General features: G+C 38.4%; 1 protein-coding gene across 1 annotated transcript; it reads left to right on the forward strand.

Moving 5' to 3' along the window:
• The first annotated feature begins 1,283 nt into the window (after positions 1-1,283).
• Positions 1,284-21,542, forward strand: LOC128946094 (centromere protein K-like). Its single transcript, XM_054289999.1, has 9 exons — positions 1,284-1,365; positions 2,347-2,403; positions 6,552-6,624; positions 10,809-10,855; positions 14,130-14,212; positions 14,320-14,418; positions 14,693-14,833; positions 18,232-18,313; positions 21,225-21,542. Exons 2-9 carry the CDS (start codon positions 2,362-2,364, stop codon positions 21,381-21,383), a joined length of 726 nt encoding a protein of 241 aa, XP_054145974.1. The 5' UTR covers positions 1,284-1,365; positions 2,347-2,361; the 3' UTR covers positions 21,384-21,542.
• The last annotated feature ends 1,551 nt before the right edge of the window (positions 21,543-23,093 follow it).

Genomic DNA, 23,093 nt, shown 5'->3' on the forward strand with positions numbered 1-23,093 from the left:
ATAATAATAATTTTCTCTGATGCTGTGCTTTTGTACTGAAAAAGAACAAAAGATTGAGTTAGTAATTTATGCTTCAATCAGAAGGCAGAAAAGTGTTGTATTGTTGTTATCTTGTTGTTCTTATATTCTTAAGGAGTCCATACCTTCTTGCTGGTCTCTGTTTTCTGTAGTGCAGTTTCTCAGGGGCCCCTCCTGGACTCTCGACCCACCCCTTTTATCCCAGCTATCTTTACAAGCCACAGCTGCTGCCCAACTAAGGACTTTGCAGCTGTGACTCATTTAGAATAGCTAGGACCCACTTATCTAACACATAGGACTCTCACTACATTTCAGTTCTTGTATTCTTATTGCTGTTATAACAATATATATATTCAGGCCCCCACAGAAAAGTGTAATTCTTCTCTAGATCATTATCTATTTTTAACGTTTCTGTTTAACCTCTATGTGTTTGGTGGGTCTAGTGACCCATTAAGGTATTTTTAAAGGCCTCCTGCATCTGGTATATCTAGCCTGTTGATTGTTTTCCCTGGGAAAAAAATTTTACTCCTTCTTATTTTTCCCCTGTTAATTGCTGCTGTCATTCAGGTATCTCTTAAGTGAGAAACATACAAATTCATAAATTAATTCCAGCTGTTTCTTTCTGACCCAACAATTTCTTAAAGTTTTTAATTTAACTTGGATTGATTTTTATTTTGGCTCCCCAGGTGCTCTCTTTCCTTGGTTGTCTGTATGTTCTTTCAGGTTCTTTTGTTTGTTTTTCTAGTAACTTTGAGGGTGCTTAATTTGTTAATCAAAAATATTCTGAACTCAAATGAAAGAGAAATAGATTACCATTTTTATTGACAGAACAGAAGTAAGTGCTTAAAAAGAAACATATATATAAAATACATAATAAATATTGCAGATAAATGGAGGTAGAGCGTGGCTTTGTAGATGTGAGACTCCCTTATTGTTTCTATAATAAAGTTGTTGGAAAATAAAGAAGCCATTGCAAATAATCAAAGCAGTTATGAACATTTAGGATTTTGTCATTCAATTTTGAAATTAAATTATTAGTCTCTTCTTAGACACTGACTCTACTTAGTTATATAGTTAGCAGATTTTACTTAATGGCTGGGTGCTTTCTAAAACTATGCAGGAGTTAGCTAAAAGCTTTGGATTAAGGGAGTTTTTTCTGTTGCATAGTTGATCTGAAATGGCAAGGATGATTAAGTAATCAGTTATTGTAGATCTACATGATAACATGTTCTCTTTGCTTGTTAATAGGCTGAATGTTCATCAGAAATCAGCAACACAGCTGGTCCTCTCAAAGCCAAGGAAGAACTCTTGGATGAATGTGAGAGTATTTGGAAGCAGATTGAAGAGGTATGCAAATATCAATGATAGACAAGGTTTATTATAGTGCTTTTTCAGAATTATTTTATTCACCACATTCTTGCCCCACCCTCTCCAAAGAAACCACTCTGATAAAACCAAACCAAGCAACCAACCAAAAAACCCACACAAGCAAAAAATCAGAAACAAACAAACAGAAAAAAAAAAGGAAATAGTATCTTCAGAAAGGTCAAATGTAGAAGTGCTTGGAGGGGTGCAGAATGCTTTGTAAAGTCAATGTGCTGATGTTACTATTTATTTAGTGTGGGACTGTATATTAAAATTATGGAAAATGAAAGAATTTATTTGTGTTGTGGTAGTACCAGCATACAGAGACCCTTCTCTCTTTAGCCTCACAAAAGATGGGATTCCATTTCACACGTCCTTTGGATCTTAGAGGAGAGAGAGAGAATAGGATGAGAGAGAGGCAGAGGAGGACTTTGATGTCTCCCTATGCTTACTCCCTTGCAAACTCACAGTTACATTGTCACGGTTAGAACTTCTCTCTTGTACAAAGCACAATATGTTAACAAATAACAGTTTAGGGGTGGTTATTTTTATTTTCTGGATTCCCAGAAAAGATAAACTTCTGTCAGTTCTTAGGGAATACTGTTCAGCCTTGTCCATGACTCTCTTCTCAGTTTCTCATGTTCTTCATCCGTTCAATGCCTTTCCCCATATGAACTTTTCCCTCATAACTTGCCTTTTTACTCAAAGAATACATCTTTCTTTAGCTGCTACTTCTCTCCTTCAGAGTTAATTAAGGGTTACTTTTCTGTGCTGTGATTTCAAAACTTCTTAATTTGCTCTTCTGGGTTAGGGTATAGGGGATGTGGAAGGATCCAAGTTAAAATTCATTTATTTCTATATTTTAAAAGTTGTGTTTAAATTTCTAAGAATTGCATTTTGTTCTTACAAAAGAGAAGAGTAAAAAACTTTCTTTGCGTTTTATTTCTTTTTGTTTCTACCAAGTGTCAGAGCAAGCTAATGCTTCTAGGAACAGAGACACTGCTACCATCAGATGCCAAGGTAAGACAGTGGGTTTTTAAAAATACTCAATTTTCTGCTAAGACCGTAGAATCAGAGAATGGCCTGCCTTAGAAAAGCCCTTAAAGATCATCCAGTTCTAATCCAGGCATAGGCAGAGACACCTTCAACTAAATTAGGTTGCTTTAAGCCCCTTCCAGCCTGGCCTGGAACCCTCTTAGGGATGGGGCATCTGCAGCTTCTCTGGGCAACCAGTTCCAGTGTCTCTGTGCTTACACAATAAAGAATTTCTTCCCAGTATCTAATCTAAACCTGCCCTCTATCATCTTAAGGCCATTTCCCCATGCCCTATCACTACATGCACTTGTAAACAGTCTCTCTTCTTTCTTTTAGGCCCCATTCAGGTACTGCAAGGTCCTGTAGTGTTTCCCTGGAGCCTTCTCCAGGCTGAACAAACTCAACTCCCCTCACCCGTCTTTATAGGAGAGGTATTCCAGCCCTCCAATCATCTTTGTGGTTCTCCTCCAGACTTACTTGAGCAAGTTCACATCCTTCTTATGTTGGGGACCCCAGAGCTGGAGGCAGCACTCAAGGTGGGGTCTCACCAGAGCAGAGTGGAGGGGCAGAATCCCCTTCCTTGACCTACCTGCTGGCCATGCTGTATTTGATGCAGGGTTATGATTGGCTTTCTGGACTGCAAGTGCATATGTCGAACTTCTCATCCACCAAGATTCCCAGATCTTTCTTCGCAGGGCTGCTCTCACTCAGCCTGTATTGATACTGGGGGTTGGTTGCCCTGACCCAGGCATAGAACCTTGTGCTTGGTCTTGTTAAACTTCATAAGTTTCATACTAGTACAGCTCTCAAGCCTGTCCAGGTCCCTCTGGATGCCATCCCTTCCCGGCAGTGTGTCAGTTGTCCCACACAGCCTGGTGCTGTCAGTGACTTGCTGAGGGTGCCCTTGATGCCCCTGTCCATGTCCCTGACAAAGATGTTACATAGTGCCTGTCTCAGAAACATGGCCTATGCAATGCCCCCTCATCGTGGATCTTCACCTGAATGCTGAACTGTTGACTGTACCTGAGTGTCACCATCCAGCCAATTCCTTACCCAATGAGCAGTCTGTCACATCTGTGTCTCAAGAGTTTAGTGACAAGCATGTTGTTCCAAACAGTGTCAAATGCTTTGCACAGCTCCCAAATAGATGACATCAGTCGCTCTTACCTTATGCACCAATGCCCTAATCCTGTTATAGGAAGCCACCCAATTTGTCAGGCGTGATTTGCCCTTAAATTCATGTTGCTTAACAACAATTGCCTCTTAATTTTCCACATGCCTTAGCATAATTTCAAGGAGGATATGCTCCTTGGTCTTGCTGGGCACAGAGGCGAGACTGATCAATCTGTAGTTTACACATTTTTGTTTTTGTCTTCTTAATAATATGGGTTGTGTGTCTCCTTTTCCAGTTGGTGGGATCTTCACCAGACTGCCATGACTTTTCAAATGTGATGGATAGTGGCTTTACCACTTCACCTGCCAGTTCCCTGTGGCGGGTTTAATCCTATCTGGCCAGCTTAGCTGTTCATCACTCCCCTCTTCATCTGGACAGGGGAGAGGAAATATAACTGAAGCCTCAGGAATCAAAATCAGGACAGATTTTCTCTTACTAAGTTTGAAAAATGCAACCGATAAATGACTAACATAGGCAGCAAAATGGGAGGAGAAGGGGGTGTAACTTAATACTTGTTTGGACTTTTTCCTAATCAGTGCATATGTAATTTCTTCTTGTTAAATGTCATTGTTGTGCTATCCCTTACAGTATCCTTGGGGACTGTGCAGCTGTAGGATGAGCAGGTTCGCAGTGTGCTGGGTAAAGACCTGTCTGAAGCATAGAGCTCAGTGGGGTGCAGTGACTGGGGCTGTATCTGGCTGGTGACCAGCCACCAGCGGTGTTCCTCAGGGTGCAACTCAGCTCTGTTCCATGTGTTTATCAGTGACCTGGATGAAGGATTGGAATGCACCGTGAGCACACTGGCTGATGACTCCAAACTGGACGATGGTTGGCACTCTGGAGGGACCAGAGGCCTTGCAGAGGGATGGAGCTAGCTTAGAACATTGGGCAATCCTCAATGGCATGACATCTAATATCAGCAAGCCAGCGGGAGAGGAGTGGCTGTTGGGCAGCCCTGCAGGAAGGGCTCTGAGGGCGCTGGCTGACAGCGGCTCAGGGCGAGCCCACAGCGTGCCCTGGCAGCCCGGAGGGCACACGGCATCCCGGGAGCCTGGAGCGGGGCACTGCCAGCCACAGGAGAGAGGACAGAGCCCACAGCGTGCCCTGGCAGCCCAGAGGGCACACAGTATCCCAGGAGCCTGGAGCGTGGCACTGCCAGCCACAGGAGAGGGGATTGTCCCTGTATTCAGGGCTGTGCAGCCTCACCTGCAGTGCTCAGTGCAGTTCTGTGCCCCACAGTTTAAGAAGGTTGTGAAGGTCCTTGAGTACATCCAGAGGAGGGCAACAAAGCTGGTGAGAGGCTGGAAGGCATGTCCTGTGAGGAACTGCTGAGGACTTTGGGCTTCTCTACTTTGTAGAGAAGGAGCTGAGGGTTTTTTTCTGATTACATTCTACATCTTCCTCAGGGAAGTGGAGATGGAGATGCTGATATCTTCTCCCTGATATCCAGTGATATTATGTGTGGGAATGTGTGGAGAGTTTAGTTCAAGAATGGCTTAAAGAAAAAGGCCATGAGACATACAATTGAGAGAAAAGTAAGAGGGAAAAGTAAAGCAGTTTCTAACAGTTCTCAGCCTTCTGATTTGTATAAACAATTAGACTCTCTCAGGCATCACTTTATAAACAATAAAGTTCTCAGACTGTCTTCCCATAACAAGCAGAATACCGTCTCTGGGAAGGCCTGGCATCCTGGGAACAGATGTAGAAGTTTTGGGAACTCTGGTTCTGTTTTTAATAAACAGTTGTAGGTATTCTAAAACAAAGGGAGTGGTTAGAAATTTCTCTGTTAGCCTATCATGAAATTGGATTACAGAATATGCATGAAGTTCGTTAACACTGTTATTTAAGGTGATTGATTGATCAATAAAATTGGAGTTCGATGCATTATAGAATGGTCGTTCTCCCCTCATTCTCCAACAAATGGTTGACCCCTGGACGTGATAGCGAACGCTTTCGGGGATTGCGAACACCACGGGGAGTTCGATGCATTAGAGGATGGTCGTTCTCCCCGCAATCTCCGACAAATGGTGGAGAATGCGGGCATACCACGGGAGATGAGGACTTGTCCAGGTTCCGAGGAGCAGCTGCGGAACGGCAGTAAGCACGAATAAACCAAGCGGGTTTCGCATAAACAAAGCGGACGAAGCCCGCCGAGACGTGTCGCACCCCAAGCGACCGTATAAGACGAGTCTTGGCTGGTACATGCGGCCGATGACCTTCAGGTGCTGCAGAGCGCGCTCATTTACATAGGTATGGAAAGGCAAGCCGCATAGAACTTTTTATTACTTTCTTGCAAAAAAGGCAAATTAAGGGGATGAATTGGCAAAAGGAATTAAAAGGACTTTGGACTTACGGCTATGATAAAGGGATTTTCCGTAAGGTTTACGACTTAACGGGATGCCGTGAATTCGGTGATTTATTGTGGGAGGCTGCTTTAGAGAGTGATAAAACTGCCAAGAAGCTAAGCAAACCATGGCGGGTGATGTACGGTGCACTTTTTCACTACGCCTCTGAGCGCAAAACAGCAGCCACAGCTCATGGCGCTTGCGGTGCTGTGCTACTCCGAACTCGGCACGGGCGCGCCGCCGCTGCAGGAACCGAGCCGCGCCGCCCCGGCGCGGGACCGAAGAGGAATGGTTCAAAGATATGCAAAGGGTGGATCAGAAATGACATTAGAAAGTATTTCTTTACCTGTATGAACCTTCCTCTGAAGGGCCTTCACAACTCTGCCAATTCTGACTCCTCCTCATTTCCCCCTTTTGAAAAAATAATAGAAACATTCCATGATCCCTGTGAATTACTGTAAAATATTTTGAAGAAACTAGTGTTCTATTGTAATAGATGCTCTTTTGTTTTCTGCTGTATTAACTTAACAATTCGATTTCTATCCTGTTCCACCTCATTTTATGCCAATGCAACTCAACACACTTCAAGAGATCCTTCTTTTCTTGTTACACAGCTTTCCTTGTTAATGCTGCGATGGAAAGCTTTAACAGTAGATTTTCGTCAGTGGCAAGCAAGAAATCCTGAAGGTGAGTAACTGTTTCCTTGTAAAGAATGTTTGTATAACCTTCTGCAAAGTTTCTTTCATCTAGGCCATGAGTATATTGAATGTCTGCTGATTGTATTTTCATTCCGTAACTACTTAAAAATTAAAATAATGCTACTTTAAAAAGTAGCATGTATGTTTCATTTCTTCATTATTTTTGCACTTCAGTTCTAAGTCAACTTGAAATTAAAAGTGAATTCCACTATAACTTAATCCTATGATTCTGGACAAATAAATGCATGATTCATATCACAATTCATCGGTCAATTAAATGGAAAAACAACTATTAGCAGATCTCCTAACCAAATAAAAAAAGTTAATTATCCTGTTACCCTCCTTCATATTCTTTTCTGAGTGATTGTTTTTTCTCTATCTTTTATTTGTATTTTGTTTTTAGAACACAAATATTTTGGCAAATAATTTTGTCTTAAGAAGCTGATACATTAACCATACATCTTCTGATTGTTTTTCTGATTAAAGGTGTGTAGTATTATGATGTGACAGTTGAAACTTTAAAATAGACCTTTAGTGCTAAGCCCTTTACACTGTAGTGAAATACCTATTTTGAATTAGCAGGGATTGGAGATTTCAAGTCAAGATAAAGTGGTAAGAGCAACTAGAATTTTTAAAAAATGCAGGAATCCAGAACACTTACTGATTCTGAGAAGCACAAACCACTGAGACTAGTGGTAATTCTTATATTTGTTAGGCATTATCAGTCAAAAGGTATCAATTCCTCAGTTCTTCAAAGTTCTCTTTGTACATAAGCACCACTGCTGATAAATTTTACCCTCTTGCAAGGCTGATGTGGCCAGACGCTGGAAATAAAAGCATTCAAGATCTAAGTGTGACTAAAGTAATCTTTGTTTCCAGATGTCCCATATGGACATTCCTAAAACAGTTCACACTACACTGTCATTAATATTCTGGTAGTACTCATGGTTATGTCTCCTGTCAAGGACCTGTTAGCACCTGTCAATCCAGTAAAACTTCTAGTTAATCTTTAAATTAATATATTGACTCAATTGAATATTTTTATGCCAGTAAAGGCTTGGTTTTATAATATTTGCAAAATTATAGGAATGTGTTATAGACAGCATGTGGTGATTTCCAATGTTTTGTCATTTAGCCAAATGGAAATGCCTTTTCAGATGAACATCAGAAGCAGTTCTCCAACTTTTTTTCAAAGTCTATGTATTTGCTGCATCTCATCACTAAATAAGAGAAGCTACAATTTTTTTTTTGTATAAAGAGATACTGTTGTTGTATTAGAATAAATTCATAGTTCAGTGTTGTAAGCCTCACTCCAAGAACTGTCAGCCTCCAGTGCTACTGAGGTATGTAGACCAAAGGCATGTCATTGAATGAATTTGGAACATACTGGTTCCTGGCTGCTGTTCATGAATAAGTTGCTGGCTTAAAGCAAATTAATTGAAAGAACTTAGTTTTTATCTGGGTAAAATACCTGAGGCTGTTAGATTTCTGTACTAAAATATGTATATTAAACTTCAAGCTATTGGCTTAAAAATATCCTTGGCCTATTTTTTTGGCTTGCTGACTTGCTTTGTTCAACCATTCTTACTTCTTCCCAGATGATAATATTTCTTATTGGAAATCCTAATTTTTTAATAGAGAATTGTCTATAATTAATACTTTACAACCAAATCTCTGCCTTTTTTGGCTCCCTTTCCAGTGGAAGAAAAAAATCCTGCTAAGAATTTGAATAGAGTTATGGTGCTTGTATGGAAATGAGGAGTCCCCTTTGCTTACTTCTCTGTCTTGGCTTCTTTCTACCTACTATTTGTTTTGAAGGAGGAATTACTTAATTGCAAACATTATGTGATTATATCTAAATAAAAATAGCAGAAATACTGATTTAATACAATTTACTAATAGAGCATGAATGTCAGGCCGTCTTGTAACTTTGGTTTTAGCTTTTAGTAGTGGCCAGTTCATTTCCTGTAAATGAGGACCTGTCAGCATTTCAGTCTTAAACCTTATTTTCAGAGGTTATAGCTTGGCAGTTCTACATTTTTTTGAGCACAATATTGGCAAACAGACTTGAATTCACGATGCAAATTTTATTTTTGCAAAGCTTTTGCTTTAGTGTCTTTTTCTTTCTCGATTTCTGGTATTATTTATGTAGCTCTAGATCTGCTAAATCAGCTGAATTAAAACTTCTAAAAAAGCTTTTGGCTTATAAAAATAAAATTTAACTTTTACCTTTGCAAAATCAGGAAGTGAAAGCAACCATATTTTAAACCATTTCAAACAGTTGTGGTCTCTGCATAAATTCTGTTTTTCTTTGCAAAATAGCAGTATTCTGCCAAATACCTTTTTGTTTTGTCTTAATATGAGTTTCCGTATAAACATGTGCATAGTAGTTGCTTTGACATTCCTAGCATCTGGTAGTATTTTTCTTAGTAATTGTACTGTGTATCACTAGGCAATTCTCTCTGACATTTGATTTTTTGCAAGTGCAGTGATTCAACAAAACTGAAAAATATTTAATTGATTGTGGATTGAGCAAGCAGTGAATTTACAGCAGCAGCTGGCATAAGTGTGTTGTCCCAGTGTTTTAGATCTGCATTGTTCCTTCACTAAATTATGGCTAGTGATTTCTTTCCCAGGAACACAGGGCCTTCTATTCTGATACTCGCACAATATGAACAGTGAATGGCAAGCATGAACTCAGGATTAGGTATCTTGAAATAAAGAAGCGTTATGAGACAGTTGTAAAAATTGGTAATATTTGGTAAGGGAAGGCTTATAAAGATGATGTCAGCAGGAAGTGGCAGGAGGAAGAATTGGATGGGTTTTTTTCAAATATACTAGTGAATGTGAATAAAAGCTCACCAATTAATTTTATCACATGTAGGTAGTATATTCATGTAAATAAAGAAATCTTACTCTAATAAAGCACAGACCACTGTCTCCTGCAGCTCTTAAGCTTAAGTGAGAGCAGAGTACTTAAATTTTGTGTCAAGATTTAGAAACAGCAATTTTCCAATTTTTTTGGAACTGAAAGGAGTTTTATTGAAGAATTTAATTTAATGCATTTTTTGATGCTTCAGTAGTTTTTCTGATTTTCATCTCAGAACAAACAGTGCTTTTAAAACTACTAATCTTAAGCTCCTTAAAATTTTTCAGGTAAGTACTATAACATTACCAAAGAAAGTACTTTTCTGAATTTATTAAATGGACTGTGTGTATTTAGGAGATGTTTATTGCTGTCATGAGAGGGTTAAGGATTTCCTTTGTGATTAAGGAATTTTTATTTAAGTAATTATTTGTAAGATTAGAGATTTCAAGCCCAAACTTGCACCAAAAAGTCTACCTATAAAGATATTTATCTGTTAGAATAGCTTTCATTTCTCCTGTTGAGAATGAAACATCATTCATTGTATTGAATGTATTGAAATAGTTCAAAAAAGTCACATGTTTATGCACAAGCTGCAAGTTGACATGGATCTGAGAATTGACTGGAGTCTGTTGAATGCTGTAAAAAACAAGAATTTAACTTTTTTCTGAAAATGCATGAGTCATAAATCACTGCATTTTGTAGAAGCATTCTGGAGAAAAATTTTCATCTTCTTGAATTGTACTTTGGTTTCACTTAGGTATTGCTGTTGCTCAGCGTTTTGAGTTAGGGTATTGGCCTTGCTGGGTCATTCATCTCCCTACTGTTTTTGTGAAGAGTAAGGATGGTGACATGCTTCTGAAGTTATTAAAACTAGGTTCTATAGTCCTGATCAAGCATCTAGGAGGCTATTTAACAAGGAATTGGAGGACTGGAAGAATTTGATTGCCCACATTGGTAATGTTGATGGAATGCCTTCTGCTGAAAAAATCAGGCTTGATTGTCTTGAAATGTATAGACATATGCTGTTTATTCATTATACACCCTCACCAATGTATTTGCAGCCAGTTCAGGTATAAAAATAACATACAAGCATTAACACTGCACTTTTTTCAGTCTAATTTAATTTGCTGATTAGTGATAGTAGGTTAGCCTGGCAGGACACCACAGCATGTGGTTAAACTGCTACTGAGAGCCAAACTGTTTTTCAGAAGCTGCACAAATTTCTCTCTAGCCAAGCTGCTTGTCAGTATAAATAAATCTTTATCATCCAATGGAAAAAATAAACAATTCATTTTATTTTTCAGTAATTTCTACCAATCCAGATGTACTGTTAGAATTGGGAAAAAAAGAGGTAAATCTAATAAAATTGTGTTGGGAAAAAAACCAATACATGCAATTGCTGCATTTTCCCATGACTGTTCCTAGGGTGGACTGCTAAAATGCTGTGTATTTTCCTTCAGCCATTTATGTTGTTCTAATGCTTTTTTCCCCCTCTAGTATAACTAGTAAAATTTCCTAGTTGTAATGAGTGAGGTTTTAAACTGACTTACTGCACAAGTCACTGAGTAGTGCACAATAAACAGTATTTTGCCTCTGGACACACCATCTAATCACAGTAGCTCAACAAACTTATCTGTGTGCAATGAAAATGATGTGACAGTCGACATCCCTGCTACATTAATGCTCCAAGGCCTCACTTAGGATTGGAGTCCCATTGTGCTGGATGCTACCAGGAGACAGAAATCTTGACTGATGACCATGCCTTGCAAAGACTTAACCATCATCTGTAACATTGTGCAGCAGCATCCATTTCTAGGCCTGAAGCCTACACACTGTACTTTTCAAGAGTACTTTCAGTTAACATTGCTCAAGGGCAAGAAGATCCACTCAGAATTGTGTTTTCAAGTTGATCTGTGGCTGAATTTTAATTGCTAATCTGTCACAGAATGGCTGGAGTTAGAAGGGACCTCTGGAGATAGAATCATAGGATAGTTTAGATTGGAAAAGGCCTCTAAGATGATCGAGTCCAACCATCCAAATCCACCACTAAACCCTGCCCCTAAGTGTCTCACAGGATTGTGTCGAGGTGGCTTTTGAATATCTTCAAAGAAGGACACTCCACAGCCTCTCTGGGCAGCTTGTTCCAGTGCTCAGTCACCCTCCAGTAAAGCAGTTTTTCCTAATTTTCAGAGGGAAATTCCTGTGTTTGAGTTTGGGCCTCTTGCTCCTTGTGCTATCACTTTGTACCACTGAAAAGACACCTGCCTTTAAGATATTAGTGTTTGCTTTTTTAAACAAAATGTTATAATACATTGCATTTCATACTTAATAGAAAATGATGCAATATTATGTGTTACATGGAAGAGTCAATTATCTTAGACATTGAGTTCTGTGGCAATAATTTGCAAATATTTTGTTGAGTTCCTCCATTGGAAGAAAGAGCAAATCAATAATGTCTTGTGGGTAACATTATACTATATTGATGGGACATAGGAATGCTGTGTGACTTGAGAATATTCCTGGGTCTAATGCCTTCTAGTATCACAGAATCACAGAAATTCAAGGCTGGAAGAGACCTATAAGATCATCAAGTCCAACCCATGTTCTAACTATTCAACTAGATCATGGCAACAAGTGCCACATCCAGTCTTTTTTTGAACTCCTCGAGGGATGATGACTCCACCACCTCACTGGGTAGATGATTCCAGTATCTGACCACTCTTTCTGTAAAATACTTCCTTCTTAATTCTAACTCGCATCTCCCTTGACGCAGCTTGAGACTGTGTCCTCTTGTTCTATCTGTTGTTGCCCGGAGAAAGAGACCGACCCCCAACTCACCACAGCCACCCTTCAGGAAGTTGTAGAGAGTGATGAGGTCGCCCCTTAGTCTCCTTTTCTCCAGGCTAAACAACCCCAGCTCCCTCAATCGTTCTTCATATGGCTTGTGCTCCAAGCCCCTTACCAGCCTTGTTGCCCTCCTCTGGACACGCTCAAGCAACTCAACGTCCCTCCTAAAGTGAGGGGCCCAAATCTGACTGCTGTTAAGAGTCACTATCAAAAAGTTGTTAGGTTACACACTTTGATTGGCATGTTGATCTGATATTTGAGGATTACAGGGTTTTTTCCAGATGTTATATATATCAAGCATATTTGTTTCTGTAGCATATTTTCAGAATGTATATTTCTTTGAGCTAAATTCCTAGGTGCTCTTATTTTGTATGGAAGCAGAAAAAATACATCCAAATCATAGGCTTATATAAGAAACATTATTTTGTACAAGACCATAGTGCTCTAACAGGGGATCTCATAAATTTATACAAGTGTCTGAAGAGAATGGAGCCAGGCTCTTCTCATTGATGCCAAGCAGTAGGACAAGAGGCCATGGGATGCACAAGAACACAAGGAAGAGCTTCTTTACTGTGCACTGGAACAGATTGCCCAGAGAGATTGTGTAGTCTCCCTTGCTGGAGTTTGTCAAGAACTGTCTGGATGCAACCTGTGCCATGTGCTCTTGGATGACCCCTGCCTGACCAGGGAGGTTGGTCCACATGACCCACTGTGGCCTGTCACAATGGTTAAGGAAACTTCCCCATCCAACAATCCAGGAGCCGTGGTGTCAGTTACTAAGCCCATTCACAGCTACCCACACTCACACAGATCAGGTGTCCTTACCAGCTCAATCCTAGGTTTCCTTCTTCCCCTAGGTTCACACATCCTGATCCCTAAAATAATTTAATCATGGCATAATAACAGAATAACAGCTTGAGCTGGGTGCCTCTGAGGAAGGACCCAGAAAAAAGGAATTTTATACCCTCAAAGCCAAAAGGCTTTATGCCCTCACAGTGTAAACACAGAAAAATCCAGATGTCATCAGTTTCTGCCATGTCTCAATCTCCCCTCCCCTGGCAGGGCCGCAGGCCCCCAGGCCCCCTGCTCTACAGAGTTGGCAGTTCACGGCCTCTTGCCTGGGGCTCTTGCCAGAGCTCAGCCCAGAGCTCAACCTGCAGCTCTGCTGCAGCTGCACACTGAGCCACCTGCACTGAATGTGTTCCTCAACACAACCTTACCTATTCTGTGATTTCTATAATGGAAGACCCAGCCCACTGAGAGTCCACTGTTCCCTAGATTCAGCAATGCCTATAGCTTCTGACTGTAGTAGTTTTATTTCTCTGTATTTCCTGTCCCAGATATGTCATAGCACTGAGGATCATTTAATTAATGGATGCAGTTAGTCTTTCTTTGATGCATCTTCATTTTCTGTACATTTTATGTGGTGCAAGTAGCATGGATTCATTCTTGCCAGCAACTGCAATAGTTTAGACAATAGAGCCCTGGTGCTGTAGACATTTTCTCCTCAGCCATTCATCCGCTGAGCAGTTCATGTGTGTACTTCAGGTAAAATTAAGTATTTTGTTAAGCTCTGTGAGCTTCAAGAAGACACTAATGAGCAACTGGTCACAGTGAAGTTTTCAATAGCTCCTGCATTTTAAACTGGATTTTAATGTTTACTAAGGAATTGCAGATGATTTTCTTCCCTTTTATCAGATTTACAAATGTAGCCTTACATAGAACAAATACTACAGTCTGGGCTACCTGCAAACAGTTTAATTTCTATTCTTTTATAGTTGCAGAAAGTAAAAAATGATCTTGAAATGGTGCTGTCAACAGTTCAGTCAAAGAATAAACAACTGGAAGAAGATCTGAAAAGGTAATACAGTAATTTAACTTTGGAATGCTGTGAGTTTTCTTCTTTTTTTGACTGCCCAGGGAAACTATTTATCTGTTGTGCCGTTTCCTACCTTTCATGTTTCAAAGAGAGCAGCAGTGGAATGAGGAACAGAAACAGATGCTAGAGACTCTTAATAAAATGGAAGAAGAGGCAAATACCGAAGTTGAACATCCTTCCACAAAAAGGTATTTCTACATTTTTGAGTTACAAATTCAAGAATTTAAATATCAACAGGAGCAAATGAGCAAGCAAACTCTTAAAATTTATTCTTTGTTTTATTTAATGGATCAAATAATTGCTCAGTAATCCAGATTTGAAACATGAAAGTAATGCTACTATATCCTTTGATTAAAGATTATGAATTTCTAACAATAGATAATAAGGGTGTTTTTTACTTAGGAGGGACTTTTTAGTTACTTTATTTGATCCCTTGTTTTGTTGCTGTGTTTTTACTGTTAGTTTGAAAACTAGAGAACTCAATGGGCTGAAAAATAAAGTACTGAAATTACAGACCTATAAGAAAGAACTCTGGAGTGCTTTGGCTGAATTCCTGGATAAACATTTTCCCCCTCTAGAGGAAGGTGAAAATATTAAAAAAAGGTAAGACTTTTCTTTAACTATTAAATTTGAAATGTTGAGTTTATATTTAATTAGATGCAGTACCTGTTTGAAGTCACTAGCATTGAACCTGCAGTTGTATTTGAAATAAGCATAATTTTTACAGCTGATCCTCTAGGTTTAATTTATATTTTTCAGGTTGTTTTATATTATTTAAGGCTGTTTCCAGATGGGTATTTTCTTTTTTTAATGCATATATCCCTTACCCAATGAGATGCATAGCAATATATTGTATTTCTTACTGAACTGCAAGCTATGCCACATTTGGAAATGGTGTGAGGTTCAGTCCAAATTGACTCTTTTTTTTTTCTACTTGACTGGGCAAGTAGATTCCTGTTTTCCTTGGCAAAGCAAATTTTAATTGTCTAACAATGTTTTTTGGAACAATAAGGAAAAGTGTTTATAATTACAGAGTAGTTTGGAATGTTAACCATCAGATTTTGTTCAGGCAAACTGGGTCAAAAATTATTGTAAAACCTCAGGGAGAATAGGCAGCCAGGGAGTATTTTGCATAATAAATTCAAAGTGTGCAGTAGAAATAAAATGATTACCATTAGTATTTGATAGATTAAAAAAAGCTATGAAAAAAGGCAGGATTTTATTTTGATTTCAGAAACACTTAACATTACAGAAGTTGAAATTATTTCTTTAATCCAGTTCCCTGTTATTTCAGGTAACTACATAATATAAAAATTTCTTCAATATTATCATTGAGCTCCATTTTAGAACAAATAATTTTTTTACTACTGTTTCTCTTGTGTTTATTCCTCCTGATATATTTACAGCAGCAATCTCATATCCTCTCTTTCTTTGTTTTGCTAATTGAACTAGCAACACCTTTATGTTCTCCTGCAAGATAATATTTTTCAATTCTCTAGCTTATCCTAGTAATAACCATTGTCTATGTTTGTTTTCACTTGGATTCATCTTTTTTACAACCTGCTAAGAAACAATATTATAAACAAAACTACTAGCTCACACCCATCACCAAAGCAACAAAGTACACCCTTGTCTTTTTCTGTCTGTAATTTGCAGCTAATGAATCCTGATATTTTAATTTAAAAAAATGTTTTGCACATAAGCACATATTTTGCATATAAAAATACCTGTGGATTTCTCAAGACACGGTGTTCATTTTCAAAGTATTATTCAAATATCTTATTTTGTTGAATCTTAGTTTTTCTTCATACCAATGCTTTCCTTTCCTGTTGTTAGTAAATGTGACATATTTTGGTCTAAGTCTCTCCGTTTTAGAAACAGTTGCATGTGGGACAGTGTCAAATGATTTGCAAAAGTCCAGGTAGATGCCATCAGTTGTTCTTCCTTTTCCACAAATACTGTAACTCTTGTAGAAGGCCGCTAAATTTGTTGGGTGTAAATGGTCTATAGTGAAGCCATGTTGGCTGTTACCTATCACTTTACTTAAACAAAAAAACTACTTTGGTTAATTTCAACACAAGGTTTTATCTTAGCTTAAATTTTATTTATACATTTTCTGAACTCTTAAACAGAGTCTGTTTTCTGACAGTCTTTTTCTTTCTTTTCACTCTTTGTGAATTCATAGCTTTTCTATACCTTTTGACTCACTTGGATCACTTGGCTTAACTACAGGTACCTCTTAATCTACATCTAAGTAATTGACTGGGAAGGCAGGACAGCAAGCCATTTTTGCCTACATTTATTGGGTGTAAGAAATACAAATTGTAATCACTGAAATGAATTAGCAATGAAATTAGCTGTTATGTTGGTTCATGAGAACACATTATTCACTTCTCCTATCAGCTTGGTTCAGCAGTCTAGCAGCACCAAACTCTGCACATCAGCAATTTTGCTTCACTTTGTGGAAGCATGTTGTGTTCACAGTGGTTCTGTGTGAGGGCAAATGTGCAGGGTTGATGTCTGTAGGACATGGCTGCAGTATAGTTTGAACTGCTCCAAGCCTCACTGGTCTGGTTCCACCCTCCTTTCACCTGGCGACATGCATGTGGGATTGGGAGTGGGAATGGGAGTGAAGACTGCATCATAACAGCTCATGCTGGCTTCCATTGCCATGGCCCAACACCTTTAATATAGGCAGTGACTGCAGTAACGATGATCTTGCATTTTAAATCTAGGATAAAAATCTACTTTATTTTTTTCAAGATAATAATACAAAAAATCAGAGGCTGAGGAATATTCTTTATGCAAATCTGTCTGATAGGAAGGGTGAAGAAGGTGCCTTTCAGGCTAAATAATGAAATGCTGAGCATCCTGCTTAACGACTTTATAAGCATTAGGTGATTAGCGGTCCTTAATTGTATTAGTTGTAATTTTGACCAGGGAAATATATCAGCAAAGGTTGTGAAGTTTCATGTTTGCTCTAAGGAACTTTTTGCTGATAGGTAATGCCGATTTTATTTCCTCAGCCAAATATTGAGATAAGGGCATATAGATAGATGTTATTGGGTCATAGCACCAGGATTTGCAGAGCTTCCATGGAGCAGGCTCTCCCTGGAAACTGAAACTTCTGACCGTCTGCAGGTGAGACTATTACAAACTGTGACTGGGAAAAAGGATCCAGAACTTGCCTTTCAGAATAATCTTCTTTCTTGCTTGTATTCTTCCTCTGTTCCAGAAGTGAAGTTTGTATAAGGTGCTGCACAGCTGGTAATATCATAGGTCTTAAATTCATGCATTCAACAGCAATGCTGAGAAAGCCAGTGGAATATTATCTCCTTTATTTTGTTGAAACTGAAGTGCGTGGGGGAAAATAATAAAACTGGAAAATTAAAGAATCAGGTTTACTGTGCAACAGTACAAGCAGATCCATTGACATTGCTGCCAAAGGAATCTCTATAGACGAATGGCTTGATTTGCTTGCTACAAAGGAAAAGAAGTAATCTTTTAGTGATATTTTATCATTGCCTTTTATTCCACCAAAATTTTTAATTATTCTATTTCTCAGCCTTGATAAGATAAATGTTTTAGTTGAATTCAAAGCAAGTAAGTATTCATTGTCAAATTATGAAAAAAATATTGAGGCACTATGAAATTAAGTCTTGAGTTGTGTCAAATTTCTATTATAAACATTTATTTAAAGCTCATGAAAAATGTTTTTTCCTCCAACAAATTTCTTCACAGAACAAATTCTGTACTACATTATAAATTTGATGTACTTGGTTTTATTTAAATGTAAACACAGATGAAAACATTATGATCACTTTAGATAAATCTCTCTTGATAATTCAAAAAATGTTACATTTGAAGTGTAGGATTTTGAACTGGTAGATTTAAATCTAACTAAAAGTTTTCATCTTTTGTGTACTATGCAATCAAATAATTGTGTAATTATTTTACTTTGTCAATTAAAATTTTTCTTAACTGGTTTGGGGTTTTGTTAGTTTGGCTGGGGGATGTTTATCTTTCCAGAACTCTTCAGCAGAGCCAGCTGTAGAACTGATAGCATTGAAAGACATTTTAGAGGTAAGATGTTTTCACTATGTAGAGATTTGAGGAATTTTTAAATATTCAGATGTAGTGATGGTGATGATGGTGATGATGATAAAGTGTTTATTACTAATATAACTAACAGTATGTGGTATTTAGTTAAGACAGTTAATCTAGAATGATTAAGAATGTTGTCTCTACAAGAAGAGTGCAGGGAGACCTCATTGTGGCCTTCTGGTTCTAAAAGGGGACTTATAAAAAGATGCAGAGCAACTTTTTGCATGGGGGAATAGTTTTGAATTACAAGAATAGATATTTAGATTAGCTTTCAAGAATAAATTCTTTACTGTGAGGGTGGTGAGGCAGTGGAACAGGCTGTCCAGAGAAGCTGTGAATACTCCATCCCTGGCAGTGATCAATGCCAGGTTGGATGGGGCTTGGAGCAATCTGATCTAGTGCAAGGTGCACCTGCCCATGGCAGGTGCTTGGAATGAGATGATCTTAAAGTACGTTCCAACCCAAACCATTCTGTGAATCTAGGTCAGTTTTCTATTTTAATTCCTATCAATGTAAACCCCACATTATTACAAGAGGTGTGGCAATAATTAACTGGTTCAGTTTAGGCTGGAGAATGGCTATCTCTTATTTCTTGATTTTACTATATTTGGTTCAAAGACGTTTTATGTGCCTTAGTGGATCATGTTGGGAGAGACAAATACTGTGTTTAACAAAAAAAAAAGGTCCATTTCATGCTCTATTTTATACTGTTTCAAGAAAAATATTTCTGAAATATACATTAACAGAAGGACTAAATATGTAGCCTCGGACCAATAGTCTTGTGCATTAACTGGATTATTAACTCATACAAGGAAATCAGTTAATCCGATTAATGCATTTCTGATTGATTTTATAAGTATAGAAGCATTGCTTAGTGCAATTTTTTAATTACAGTGCAGTTTATGAATGTGAATTGCAAAGCATAATTTTTCTTCTTGTCTTAAATGTAGCATATGAAGTGAAATTTTCTGTTCCCCCTCCTTAGACAGTTCTGAGTTCTATATGTAAGATGTCCCTGGGAAAAATTTTTTTTCTTGATGCAAAATGTGATGTATAAAAACTTGCTGGTATTAAGATGCTATTATCTAATCACTATGTACTACAGTTTAAAGCCCAGGCTTTGGGCTTACATCATCAAAATCATTTTACATGCTTCAAAAATCTCAGCATACCTTTTAATGCCAAATTAGGCAGAGCTTGAAAACACATCAGAATTCAGAGTTGCCACAGCCCTTATGGAAAAAGAATTTTGAAGTTCTTCTAATGCTTTAAAATTTCCCTTCATATTTTTCTAATATTGTTAATCTCCTAAAAATGGGGACATATTCATGTAATATCTGACTTCTGTTTGGAAGAAGGAAGAACACACTATTTGAAAAATTCAGACTCATTTTGAATTTCAACATCCTGACCTAAAGTGTCAATGTCCCTTATCTTTGTATTCCGAAAGGTTTTTCTTTGTTGAGTCATGTTGTTCTAGCTTCAAGTCCCTGTTTGTTGGAACTCAGTACATCCCTCTGGATGTCCAGAGTTGCCGAGGACCCCGTCAGGGGGCTCGGAGACCCTGGCATGCTGCCCAGAACACCTGGGGATTTAATTTTGACCCTTTGAGCAAGTTACCAGCTTTGTATGAGGACGTGAAAGTCACACAGGTTTGAATAGTGTAATAATAAAATATGCACAGGGTGAAAATGTAGATTTTAGGATTTTTGGTATAGGGGTTATAGGGACAAGATGGAGGAATCAGGACGTGTCTTGTTCTTCTTTCTTCTTCTTGTTCTCCATTTTCTGCAGTGATGTTGGCACTTTGGGATTGGTTTAGAGTAGAAGTGCACTGTCTAACATAGGTGATAGGTATTGGGAATTAAGTGTAAATATGTTATACGTAGTTTGTAGTATAAAAAGACAACACCGCCTCGGGGGTGGTCAGAGTGCCTTTGACTGCCTTGCTGAGCAGATCTCGGCTGGGCAGAAAGAAAATTTTATAGATAAGAATTAATAAACAACCTCAAGACTGAAAAGTGAAGAGTCCAGACTCATTCTTCAGTTGCACGGGCTGAAGCAGAGACATCCTACGCATCTCGGGGCAGAGAATATCAACAGCCGACCCAAGACCTTAATGTTAAATGTGAAAAATGTTTTCTGAGGTACACATAAGTTACAGCCATGAAAGCTATTTTGGAGTATCAGATGTCAGAAAAAAACAAGTAAAAATTTGTCTAGAATAATGCATTTGGAGTAAATTCTCATAATTGGAAGTACAAAATATATTAACTGGAACAATTATTCTTCAGAATGTTCTGAAAAAGAAGAGTAGTCATTCATTTGGGTCTTTTATTAGCAGCACTGGATGCAAAAATATATGAATTGAATTTGACTTTAGCACTAAAGGGCAAAATATATTTTGTACTTAATGAAATTGGGACAGTATAACATTTAAAAGCTCTGAGAAGAAAGATTAAATATCTAGGTTAAATAGAAAGAGCACCATGGGATGGGTAAGATTATTTAATCTGTAATGTGTGCAGTACTCCCCATGAGCAATATCGTGAGGGCATGAATATGATCTTCGTGAACTGAAACAAAATGACAAAACTGATTTTGTTTTTAACTCCATTAACTAATTCTGTATCTAGATACAGCATTTAATCTACATTTATTCTGGAATAAAAAAGGATTCTGGTTCTAATTTTTATGTCAAAAAAGATGTTATGTAGCTAATTGGAAGTCCTTTGCTTTACTTCTACTTTGTACAGGTCTCATATTTCTTCTGTATAGTCCTTTATATCTTATATTGCCTACATCACAGTAATTTGCTAAAATTTGGTTAAAGGAGAAAAAATCTAGCTGTTTTGTTAATTTCCTAAATCTTATCCTTTTGGTCTTCCAGATGCTGATAAACAAATCAATGACCACACCACATGAACCTTATATAACAATTAATGAATCATTTTGGCCATCTTATATTGAGCTGCTGCTGCGATATGGAGTGGCCCTGAGACATCCAGAGGATCCAAACAGAATGCGCCTCCAAGCTTATCACAAGTAGTGTGACCTACACATGCACTTGAAAACAAAAGAACACCAGTCTCTTAATTCAGGGCTAGGACATACTTAGGTTTCCTACTAAGCTTTCTTAGTATCAAACATCACTTCTTGTTGAATGATCCTTTTCTTTTACATTAAAATGGATATTTAAGAGCATAAAATGTAGAAAAAGAAAAAATAATAATTATTTTAACTGCTTGCAGTTGGGCTTCAGTGTTATATCAAGATTTGCAGGAGCCTGAGGAGATACACATAGATATTCCCTGAGATCCTCCTGCGGTTCCACAGTATCTTCAGCATTCTCTGAAGCCTTTCTGCTTAGGCCCTGGATATGCTCAGAACCCAAAGGTTCGGTGTAGAGCTTTTTCCTAAGGAGGGATTGAATCAGTACAGCAGAAGAAAAGCTGTAGAAAGAGATAATCCATTTTTCTCTCATGGCCTAAAATGCATTGCCAGTTTTTAAGAGAAGCTGGTTTAGACTGAAACAGAGCTAGCCGAAAGCTGTAGCTTCTAGAAAAATCCTGACAAGTAAATTGAAGCAAATCAAGGCAGTGATGAAGAACAGATCTTCCTTATGAAAAAAAGCTAGGAGTAAGCTCTTTCATCAGTACTTTCAACAATCAGAAACGTTGGGGCGTATGTCGAAAGAGTAGGATAATTTCTTCATTTTTTGTCTCCTTGCATGTCTAAGTAACAGTTGTTTGTTTGGAATTAACACCTCTGTTAAATGCTAATATTGTGACTCCATGTGTGTTCCATGAAATTGTTTCGCTTACTGTCAATTTTTAACTCTACAAAGGTAATGTAAAAAAAAAAGCCAGGATGTTAAATGAACATTTGGAGCTACCAAGCCTGAGTAAGATGACAAACTGATCTGTGAGCAGGCAGTGTGTCCTTTTGGCCAAGAAGGCCAATGATATCCCGGGTGCAAATAGGAAGATCAATGCCTGTCTGCCTGTGCCTTTGCTTCTTTCCCTTTAGTTGACCAGTGGTTCCCTACTCAGCCATGCCTGTCTAGAGGGAATCAGGTGAAACTAAATCTGTGTGTTATAACCCATGCAGGTCAAGACAGATGTCAGGATAACAACCTGCAAAAAAACAGATGTCTTTGATTTCAGTCATTGCTCAGTATGGAAGTATTGTACTTGGCTGGGTCTGTTTGATTAGGCCCATATCTCTGGAATATTGGCACTGCCTCTCACAGCTCTGCCTCCGCACCAGGTAAACAGGCAGCTTCTCCATCTACCACATGCCGTATTCTCCCAGTATAGAGCTGGTGGTTTTAGTATGGTTAAGAGTAAGATGTCAGTTGGTCCAGGTTTAGAGCAAATTTGGGGAAGAATCCCCCAGAGGAGCTCCGGTGGGAAAAGCAGATCCAATTGGCCCCTCCCCCAACTGGTCCGGGAGGAAAAAAAATACCTCCTTGGAGAAAGGTGGAAAAAAACCTGTTTATTAAACAATAAAACTAAAACAATATCAAACAATGAGACCCCTTGCCACTCTAAAAGAGATGACAAACTGAGAAAACCCCGTCCCCGGGTTGCAGCTCACTCAGTCTCTGATCAGTCCCTCTGGTGCTGGAAATGTCGCAGGCCAGGGATGTGAGCTACTGGTGCTCCCCTGGGTGTTCAGTCCAGAGCAGGTTTCAAGAGGTCCAAAGAAAAGGAAAAAAAAACAGTCCAGGGAACTTCTTTGCCTCAGCTAACTAACA

This window comes from Melozone crissalis, unplaced genomic scaffold (genome assembly GCF_028551555.1).
Source record: "Melozone crissalis strain CALT ecotype California unplaced genomic scaffold, PUWL_Pcris_2 ptg000074l_1, whole genome shotgun sequence".
Classification (NCBI taxonomy): Eukaryota; Metazoa; Chordata; class Aves; order Passeriformes; family Passerellidae; genus Melozone; species Melozone crissalis.